This window comes from Chiloscyllium plagiosum, chromosome 11, assembly GCF_004010195.1.
Source record: "Chiloscyllium plagiosum isolate BGI_BamShark_2017 chromosome 11, ASM401019v2, whole genome shotgun sequence".
Lineage (NCBI taxonomy): Eukaryota > Metazoa > Chordata > Chondrichthyes > Orectolobiformes > Hemiscylliidae > Chiloscyllium > Chiloscyllium plagiosum.
The window spans coordinates 56,681,760-56,693,321 of NC_057720.1; the positions used below are offsets into that span (position 1 = coordinate 56,681,760).

The 11,562-nt window shown below is 38.7% G+C and overlaps 1 protein-coding gene across 7 annotated transcripts in view; it reads right to left on the reverse strand.

The window, feature by feature from the left end:
- The window catches only part of pde4ba (phosphodiesterase 4B, cAMP-specific a), a 621,169-nt gene that overhangs the window by 150,532 nt on the left and 459,075 nt on the right, over positions 1–11,562 (reverse strand). For all 7 annotated transcript variants that reach the window (XM_043699425.1, XM_043699424.1, XM_043699422.1 and 4 more), the window contains 2 exons: positions 9,931–9,967; positions 8,567–8,637 (listed from right to left, as the gene is read on the reverse strand). In XM_043699425.1, coding sequence (XP_043555360.1) covers positions 8,567–8,637; positions 9,931–9,967 — 108 coding nt within the window. Of the gene's footprint in view, positions 1–8,566; positions 8,638–9,930; positions 9,968–11,562 lie in introns of those variants that run through there.

The following is an 11,562-nucleotide window of genomic DNA, read 5'->3' on the forward strand; positions in this document are numbered from 1 at the left end:
CAGATGGAATACAATGTGGGAAAATGTGAGATTATGTACTTTGGTTGGAAGAATAAAGACGTCGACTAAACAGGGAAAGGCTTTGGCAATCTGAGGCACAAACAGACTTGGGAGTCCTCATTCAGAATTCTCTTAAGGCTAAATGTCGGTTCAGATGATGATTAGGAAGGCAAATGCAATGTTAGCATTCATTTCAAGAGGACTAGAGTACAAGAGCAGAATTGTATTGCTGAGACTGTACTATGTTCTGGCCAGACCACATTTGAAATATGTTGAGCACTTATAGGCCCTTTATCTGTGGAAGGATGTGCTGGCATGGGTTGAGTTCTGAGGAGGTTTACAAGAATGAATCCAGGAATGAAGGCCTTGTCATATGAGGAGCTGGATCAATGCAGTTTCAAATAATGAGGAGAAACCTGATTGAAACTTATAGAATCCCGAGACACCTGGATACAGCAGATGTGGAGAAGATGGTTCCACTTGTAGGAGAGACTAGGACTGGAAGACACAACCTCAAAGTGAAGGGACGGCCCTTTGGAACTGAGATGAGAGGAATTTCTTCAGCCAGAGAGTGGTTACCCTGTGGATCTCATTGCTGTTGAAGGTTATGGAGGCCATGTCATTGAGTGCCTTTAAGACATGTTGTTGATTGGTAAGGGGATCAGGGAGAAGGCAGGAGAATGCGGTTGAGAAACATATTAGCCACAATCGATGGGCTGAATGGCTTAATTCTGCTCCAATATCTTATGGTCTAATTATATCATGAATCAAAAATAGTTAATCAACACAAAATAAAGTCGTCAATGGAGGTGTTATATTGTGACTGCAAATTGCAGGCTGAAAAATGGACACCAGAGTGATTCAGAACAATTTTGTCTGCAGCAAGTACATGTGGCTCATAAAGCTTCAGCTCAAAGTCAAAGAGCTGGAAGCCAAGCTACAAGCACTGCCCCAGTCTGATGCATTGTAAACTATCTGGACCCTTTCAGAATACAATCACGCTTCTCCCACCAATTCATCACCCGCTGGCTAAAGAAATTCCTCCTCACCTCAGTTCCAAAGGATTGTCCCTTCATTCTGAGGCTATGGCTTCACGTCCTAGTCTTCCCTATTCATGGAAACCTCTTCTACACATTCATTCTATCCAGTCCTCTCAGGTTTCTCTAAGTTTCAATTAGAAACCTCTCATCCTTCTAAACTAAATAGTCTATGCTTTCTGATTCAATCCACGATCAGAGGCAAGGTGGTGTGATTGGGAGTGAAGTAGATTTAAGAACATAAGAAATAGGAGGAGGGGTAAGCCATTCACCCCTTTGAGCCTGCTGTGCCATTCAATTAGATGATGGCCTGGCTGTCTTCTACTTAACACCATTTTCCTGTACTATCCTTGTATATTTAAGGTCTTTATGTGGAAACCTATTAATTAATCACATTGAATGTGCTCTAGAACTTAGCCTCCAGCTATCCGAGTGAAGAAGGACGATACAATAGTGGTTTGTCAGATACGTATGGCAGTAATTATAGGTGAACTCTACCTACATGTAGATTGGACAAATCAGAATGACAAGCTGTGGAGATGATTTCTGAGAGCAGTTATGAGACTGACTCTTAGAGCAGCACATTCTTGAGCCAACCAGATAATAGGTTATTTTTTGATTTGGTAACTTGCAATGAGACATGGTTTATTAATGATCTTATTATAAAGGTCCTCCTGCACAGCAGTGAACATGATATGATTGCAAAATTAATTCAGTTTCATAGGAAGAATAGAGGATCTAAGATTAGCATTTTAAAAATAAATAAGGGAAGTTATGACGGCAAGAAATCGAGCTGGTGAAATTAAACTTGGAAATAAAGTTAATAGATAGGTCAATAGAGATGGGATTGAAGACATTTAAGGAGACGTTTCATAAAAGTACATTCCACGAACGAAGAAAGACTTTAGGGGAAGAAAGCAATATCCAAAGATAAATAAGAAAGTTTAGACAGTATCAGCAAGATTAGTGACAGACCAAAAGAGTGCCTAGAATATAAGAAAAGCAAACTGTGACTGAAAGAACAATGATGAAAAAATTAAAGTACAAGAGAAAATTGGATAGAAGTATAAAACAAAAAATGTTTCTTCAGGCATTTAAAGGCAGAAAAGTAAAGGAAGCGCTGGTCCTCTCAGAACCTGAGAAACTGACAATGAGAAATAGGGAAATGGCAGATGAATTGAACAGACATTTTGTATCTATCATCACTGCACACGATACAAATAACATCCCAAAAACAATTGAATAAAAAAAGTGAAAGGGAGAGAGGATGCTAAAACAATTACAGGATGGAGGGAGGGTTTGAGAGAAGGGACATATAAACCTACAAAGTAAAAGGATGTGGTAGCATTGCAGGGCAACTATTTTAATCATGATACCTGGATAGAAAGCATAGGAAAACAGCAACAAACAATGTCACAGGGAAATAAATGGTAAAAAGACAAAATTAATGGCTCTTTACTTAAATGCATATAGGAATAAGAATATAATAAGTGAATTAATGGGACAAATGAAAGTTAATGTTTATGATCTTATTGCCATTACAGTATCAAAGTTGGCAACTAAATATTCAGAAGATATGACTTCTTGAAAGGACAAACAGAAACGGAGGGTGGTGGGGTACCTTTGTTATTCTGAGTTGGAATAAGTATGATAGCAATAAATGATCTTGGATTAAATATAGCATCAATGTGGTTGGAGATAAGAAATGACAAGGGGAAGATGGCACATAGGAATATCCTGTAGCCCACCTGTTTTGGAGGTCAAAGAATGAAACAATTAGATAATGAGGGAAAGTTTAAAAAGTACACTAATCATGGGTGACTTCAATTTTCATGCAGATTGGCAAAATTAAATTGGCAAAGGTACCCAAGAGGAAGAATTTATAAAGTGTATGCGAGACCATTTCCTGGGACAATAGTTTGTGAATCCAACCAGAGATCAAGCTATTTTGGACCTGGCAATGTATAATGAAGCTAGTTGATGACCTCAAAGTGACAGAACCCCTAAGGTAGGAGTGACCAGAATTAAGAATTCAGTTTGAGAGTGACAAACTTCTGTTAGAAGCAACTGTGCGAAACTTATGCAAGTACAATTACATAGTGGTAAGAGCTGACTTGATTGGAGTGCACAGGGAAAGGAGTTTAGCAGAAAAGACAATTGAGGAACAGTGGCTGATATTTGAGAAAATAGTCTATGTCTCAAAGCAAAGATATATCCCATCAAGGAAGGAATCTAGGAAGGAGATTAACCAAGGAAGTTAAGGATAGTATCAAACTGAAGGAACAAACATACTCAATCCTCTTTGGCACATTGCAAGTTTTAAAATTCACAAAACGTTACCAAGATATAATAAAGGAGGGAGAAAATAAAACTAGCATGTTATATAAAAATGGACATAAACAGCTTCTTCCAATACATATAAAAAAAGAAACCTGGCACCAAAGTGAACGGAGGCTGCTTAGAGAACAAGGCTAGGGAAATAATAATGTTGTACCATGACCTGACAAAGTACCTGATTAATGGTACCAGATATTAATTGCATTCTAAAAGTACTAAAACACAAAGGGTTTGAGGTGCTAGTGGGGGCAAGGGCAATTGAAGGAAACACCCACAATAACAATCATGGGAGAAAAGAGATTCTGAAAAATAATTGGCATAAAGACTGATAAGTCCCCTGGGCATGATGGAATGCATCCTTAGATTGTAAAATAGCTTACAGACAGATATTAGTAGATTAATTAAGTAGGCAAAAAGTTGACAAATGGGGTATGATGTGGGAGAACGTGAAATTGTTCATTTTGGAAGGGATAACAAAAGAAAAAAAAGAGTATTATTTAAATGGAGAAAAACTGCAAAAAGCTCTAAAACAAAAGGATTTAGGCTTATTTGTGCATGAAACACAAAGCTAGTGCACAGATTCAGCAGGTAATCAGAGGGGCCAACATTCTAGTAGCCTCCATGTCAAGGTAAACAGTGTATAAGAGACAGATAATCTAACTGGAACTTAAATGATGTTAGTAAGACCACATCTGGAGTACTGAGAACAGTTTTGGTCACCTTATTTAAGGAGAGATATTATTTCATTGGAGGCAGTTCAGCGAAGGTTCAATAGGATGAATCCTGGTATGGAGAGACTGTCTTACGAGCAAATATCAAACAGGGTAAACACGAAGGATATTTCCCCTCAAGGAGAGTCTATGACCAGATGGCATAGTCTCAGAATAAAGGGCACTAATTAAAGACTGACTTGAGGAGGCATTTCTCCCTTCAGAGGATTGAGTATCTCTGGAACTCCTTGCCAGAGAGAGTTGTAGAGGCAAAGTCCTTGTGTATATTTAAGGCTGAGGTGGATTCTTGAACATTAAGTCAGTCAAGGGTTATGGGAAAAAGCAGGAAATTGGATGCGATGACTGTCAGGTCAGCCATGATCCTATTAAATGGTGCAGCAACTTGAAGGATTGAACAGCCTAATCCTATTACTTATTTAAAAGAAGGAGCTACATAGATAATGGATTCATCAGTAATAATAATGTTTCAAGAATCCTCGGATTTGGGTGAAGTCATAGAGGACTGGAAAACTGTGAATTTATAACCTTTATTCATAAAGGAAGAGACACACACACACAAAAAAAACTGGTGACTATAGGTCTATTAGCTTCATTTCTGTCACTGGAAAAATGTTAAAGTCTACTATAAAGGATGCAATGGCTTAACATTTAGAAATATCTAATAAAACAAAGCAGTCAACATGACTTCATGAAGGGGAAATCATGCCTGACAAATTTATTATAGTCCTTTGAGAAGGTAACAAAGCAGGATAGATAAAGGAAACCAGTAAATGTAACTTAATTGGATTTCCAAATGGCGTTCGTTAAGGTACTGCTACCCTTTACAATCTTGGCTGATGCCAAGCATAGATACAATTCAGCCCATTCTCAACTGGTACCCTTGTGGAGCAGATGATAAGCCTGCTGAAGAGGTGGTCCCTATGGAAGTTTTGTTGTGGGGTTACACAACTGTCTTTCAGTACAATTCAGAAAGAGTGTACTACATAATCCTTACATGTTGTTCTGTACAACTAGAGTAGGCAACACAGATGGACTCTGAAGAGCAAGCAGAGCAGCAGCACATTTCTGAGGAAGATGATGAGGACAATCAGCAGGTGGTACATCACCTTTACCATGATTCAGCAGTGCAGTGTCAGGCACAACAAGCCAGACAGAATTTAATGGACAACTGCTTCTGATTGATCTGAAAGTGAAAATTCATTGGTTGCAAATTTATCATTAAGTAACTCCTGATTAATCCCAGAAGCAAATGTAACTTTTTATTGTTTGTTTTCTCTTTGCTCTTCATATTGTTCAAGAAATGTTCACCATTTTAATTGTTTAAAAGCTTTCCAACATGTGATGCTCCCACACTGAACAATGACAAGATGTTCAGCAAGGCTAGGCATTAAAAAAAAAGTCATGCTTATTTAGGCAGTGTTCTAACATTGTATGGTCACTAAGAACAAGCAGTCTGTACAGTTTCATTTTTAATAGCTGCCTTTACAGTGGCAGTTGATTAGACAGGTGGCAACAAGAAGTTAAAATATCATTATGAGCTTCTAATTCCAAATTCATGTCACTCACGTCACTAGTGCCCACAGAAACTTTTCCTTTTCATTTATCATTTCCCTCCCATAAGTGCACAGCAAAGGGCTACTTGTGGTTTATAGTGATTGATCTGCTTTAGAGCTGGGCACCAACATCAGTCCTGGAATGTCCAGGAAGTGATCAACACTTTTGCCACTGGTGAGCATACAAGATAGAATACTCCCCACTTGCCAACAACACTCAAGAGGCTTGACACCATTCAGGACAAAGCAGTCCACTTGATTGGAACTACACCCACAAGCATCCATTCCCTCCACCAGCAATGCTCCATAGCAACAGTGTGTATTATCTGCAAGACACACTGCAGAAATTCACCAAAGATCCTCAGACAGGACCTTCCCACAACCCACAACCACTTCTATCGAGAAGAACAAACATTGAGAACATCACCAACTTCAACTTTCCCTCCAAGCCACTCACCATGCTACTTGGAAATATCATCGCTGTTTGACTGTCACTAGGTCAAAATCATAGAATTCTCTCCCTAATGGTATTGTGGGTCAACCCACAGCAGGTAGCCTGCAGTGGTTCAAGACGACAGATCCCCACCACTTTCTCAAGGACAATTACGGGTGGGCAATGAAAACATGGATCCACTGCTTTATGTCATTTATAGAAATGATTTGGATGTGAATATAGGAGGTATGGTTAGTATGTTTGCAGATGACACCAAAATTGGTGATGTAATGGACAGTGAAAAAGGTTATCTCAGACACCAATGGGATCTTGATCAGAAGGGCCAATGGGTCGAGGAGTGGCAGATGGAGTTTATTTAGATAAATGTGAGGTGTTGCATTTTGGAAAGGCAAATCAGGACAGGACTTATACACTTAATGATAAGGTCAATGGGGAGTGTTGCCGAACAAAGAAACCTTGGAGTGCAGGCTCATAGTTCCTTGAAAGTGGAGTCATAGGTAAATAGAATAGTGAAGATGGTGTTGGTACGCTTGCCTTTATTGATCAGTATAAGAGTATAAGAGTTGGGAGGTTATGTTGTGGCTATACAGGACATTGGTTAGGCCGCTATTGGAATACTGTCTGCAATTCTGATCTCTCTCCCGAAAGAAGGGTGTTGTGAAACTTGAAAGGGTTCAGAAAAGATTTACAAGCATGTTGCCAGGGATGGAGGATTTGAGCTATTGAGAGAGGCTGAATTGGCTGCGGCTTTCTTACCTCGAGCACTGGAGGTTGAGGGGTGACCTTATAGAGGTTTATAAAATCATGAGGGACATGGATAGGATAAACAGACAAGATCTTTTTCCTGGAGTGGGGGAATCCAGAACTAGAGGGCATAGGTTTAAGGTGAGAGGGGAAAGATTTAAAAGGGTCCTAAGGGAAAACTTTTTCACATGGAGGGTGATGCATATATAGAATGAGCTGCCAGAGGAAGTGATGGAGACTGGTACAATTAGAACGTTTAAAAGGCATCTGGATGAGTACATAGATAGGTAAGGTTTAGAAGGATATGGGATAAATGCTGGCAAATGGGACTAGATTTATTTAGGATATTTGGTCAGCATGAATGAGTTGGATATCTCTATGGCTCTATGACTACGTGATCTGTGTTATGCATAGTAAAACTTGTAGCTATAACAATTGGAAATTAAAAGTAATCAGTATAATTGAGCTTTATTCTGATTGCACAGACAGATAATGTTCGCAAAAAGGAAATATGAACTTCTTGTTATTATCTAAAAGATCACCTGAGACATTTCATTTAAAGATATTTACTGTGGCAAACACTAAAAGCAGTTCCGATGAAACACTGCTTTTATAGGCAAACTTTACTTTAAACTGTAGAAAAGGACTATTCATGCAATTATGGGGAAAAGAAAAACACAAGCAGATTTATGTTAAATGGTCCTTTTTAGTAGATTTTCAACTCTTGTAGAATTAGTCTAAAATGATTCTTCAACTCCAAGGGTTGACTGTGGATCCCTTCCATTTTCAGCATGGAAATAATTAGCTCTAGGCCTGCCTTCAAGTTGTGAGCTTTACAGGAGACTTGTCCCTCTAAAACGTTGATTATTTTCCAGCATCATCTTAATTCCCCATAAGTTTGGTGTTTCCATTCTGAGCACAAGCTTACATCTGCACTCCAGCTTGATTCATGATTGAAACTTTCAGTGTTTAGCTGGTCTCAAACATGAGTTATTGAAGGAGGACCAGGAGTGGACTATTTGACCCTTTTATCTTATATTCAATAAGATCAAGGCTGATCCCTTGCAAACTCCCTCCATAGATAAGCTGACCCAACTGTGGATGATGATGGACTGTATCTCAATATATTGCAGATGCTGGACATCTGAAATAAAAGCTGAAAATTCTTGAGATGTGCAGATAGGAAAGAATATGTTCTTTCTCTTCTAATGTGTTGCTATAGACAGTCAGGTGCCTCTCATCTTTATCTTGTTAGTCTGATGTCCTCAAAATTTTAAAAATGACCTGTATCGACACAAGAATATTTTGCAAAGGGAATTAAGACAGCTAATACAATAAATATGCTTGTATTGAGATGCGACGGAAATATATTAAAATGTTGACCTGAGCTGTCTCTCAAACCTGCTTCTATTTCCCTGGTGAGTCATTCAAGACTTAGGAAATGCAAGGCTCCATGTTTTGCTCAAGAATCAAGATTCAAAACCATTTTAAAATGGCTTGTAGGTATCTTCTAAGGACATTGGTAAATGCCTGTCTGCACCTAATTATTAAATCCCGACTTAAATTTAGATGCATATGCTTCTTTGCAACATGCAAATACTTCTAGTAATCCAGATATTGGAACATTTACAATATTATTTTAAATACTACAAACTTTCAGCTCCCACCTGCTCAGGGTTCCCATTAAATAACATTTGTCAAGTGGCTTACTTGCTTGATGCTCCATGAATGTTTGTTAGTACCGAGAAATTGCTCCTTACACTTCGCAAGCTGGCCAGTACCTAAAACAAAAGTGCACTATGGTTTATTCATGCAATTTAAAGATTACTTCGTCCAGATAATTGGATCAGCAATGTGAATGAGGTGCTAGGTTCAAATACCCTTCTGAGTTAAGGCAACTAGCTGAACAGCAGTCATAGTGCAATAATCATGTGCACTGAGAATGAAACTGAGCTGCAGGAACACTATTAGCCCATTTTATGTGATTGAAGATTACCAATTTCACCCCATTGAGCCAAGGGAAATCAGGAGAAAAAAAGTTTCATTCAGATTCTATGCTTAAATGTCAACCAGCCATACTTATGGGAAAACATGCTATGTGGACACATTGTCCTCCAGCAACTGTTGCTGAATCATGTCCATAGATCTCACCCAGTGACCAGGGTTGGAATTTCCCAAACATAAAACAGATAAGTACTTAGTTATGACATCTAACAACACACTGGATTATTGTGGGGATTTCTTACAATGAAACATTTTTAGCACTAAAAGGCGTATGTCGTTAGTGCAAATCTTAATATGCCGACTGAGTTTCAAAGGGACATACAATGCACTTCAATACACATCTGGGGAATGCACTACAAGTATTGATGTCAAGTGAAGGATGGCATAGCATCACATGAACAATCACCATCAAACTCCATCTGTGTTTGTTGGGCAATTGACAAAAGTAGTCTAGAAAAATCTGTGCACTATTTAGGTAGGGTACTATTAGTCAACTACCACCTTTATGTTTATTTCTCGCAAGAGACAAGAGGAAAATTACAAGCCATTTATTTCTTCAGTTGTGAGGAAGAAACTAAATTATTGGAGATGTCTTCTTGATAAGGAAGTAGTAAACTATCAGAGGGAAAATGTCAGAAGTCAGACGACACCAGGTTATAGTACAACAGGTTTGTTTGAAATCAAGGTTTCAGAGCGCTGCTCCTTCATCAGATGAAGACTTCATCTGACAAAGGGACAACACTCCAAAATCTTGTGATTTCAAACAAACCTGTTGGACTATAACCTGGTGTCATGTGACTTCTGACTGTCCACCCCAGTCCAACATCAGCACCCCCATATCAGCGGAAATATAGACCTGTAGATCACATGTGCACAGGTGCTCAGTGTCAACCTTCAGAGTGGCATTCTCAGCATTCTGAGAACAGGCTGTCTGGTTGCTATACCAGTGATACAGTAACAGGATAAAGGAAAGAAAGAATATCTGATGTGAAAGATAGTATATATGCTCAACTAAAAGTTCAGCAAATATGTCCCTTTTTATTACAACAGAAATTAAAAATTAAACATACCTGAGCAAATGGTGTAACTATCAAGTCATCTCCATGTCTGGAAATATAAAATGAAATAAAAGCAAGTCAATCATTTTATACAGTCACAAACATTTTACAATTATTAGACTTCATTCAGCATTAATCCATAAAATATTAATATATGAGGCATTTCTCAACTCTTCTAATTTTATTTTACAATGATTAGAATCCTAAAGATTAATAGAAATAAATTAGGTTAGAAATCCTTGGTAGGATGCCACTATTTCTCTACTTTACAACCTCTGGTCATAGGCACCACAATCAAATTCAATTTTGTCATCTCAACCTCAGGATAGTTAAATCATAGTTAAAATTCACAATTAATGTTCAACTTTCATTCCTTGATTTGAATGCCTGACACATTCATAGACTAATGAACAATTTTTAAAAAGGTATTACTGACTTAAAATGACTGCTGTGATCACCTGAAAAGCCCACGCAGCCCATTTGCATTATGCAAATGTAGCTGCACTAGAATGTCCATTTTAATTAAGAGGCACTGAAATGATATTTCAAGGAGGTAAAAACAATGACTGCAGATGCTGGAAACCAGATTCTGGATCAGTGGTGCTGGAAGAGCACAGCAATTCAGGCAGCATCCGAGGACAGGCAAAATCGACGTTTCGGGCAAAAGCCCTATCTCTTCTAGCACTTAGCTATCTCACTTTAACGTAGCGAAAATACCTCCAAAGAACTGCCGATGCGAGGAAATCTGAAACAAAAACACAAATTACTGGGAAAAACACAGCATATCTGTCATCATCTGTGGTGAGAAACCAGAGTTAATGTTTCAGGTCCAGTGACCCGCTTTCAAGACAGAAGACAAAAGTGTTTTGAAGAAGAGTCACTGGACCCAAAACCTGCTTTCCCTCTACAGATGCTGCCAGACCTACTGATGTTTTACAGCAATTTCTGTTTTTGACACTTTAACTGAACTTAGTTAACCAGATTAGAAGTGAAGGGGAGCCAATGCCAGGTTTTCTTGAGTAAAGCAAGTGGAGCTTTATTACTTATTGAAAAAATAAGAAACGCATTCAATCATTGCTAATAAAATTTTAAAAGAAAGATGATGGTGGTGAAGCTATAGGTGTCTTGGAATTCTCAGTAAATAGATTTTATTATTTCAAGTTGCTCTTTATCAGCTAGTTCCTGAGTTTGAGAGAGAAGAGAGAAAAGCTTTCAGGATCCTTGTTGTTAACAGCCCATGTTGCTTTCTCTCTGCATTATTCCTTTGTAGATCCTGGTGCCTGTGGCATTGTTTTATTCCAAATTGCAGGCAACCTTTCATCTCAATATGTGAATTTATCATGCAAGTTTGAGTGAAACAAAAGATGTGAAATCCTTGAAATATCATTCTGGATCAGTGGTGCTGGAAGAGCACAGCAATTCAGGCAGCATCCGAGGACAGGCAAAATCGACGTTTCGGGCAAAAGCCCTTCATCAGGAATAATCGAAACGTCGATTTTGCCTTCCTCGGATGCTGCCTGAATTGCTGCCCCACTGAACTCATCTCTACCTACTTCAACACTGTCCTATCCCCCACATACAGGAACTCCCCACATACATTCGACACACCACCCACGCCCTCCACCTCCTCCAAGACTTCCGTTT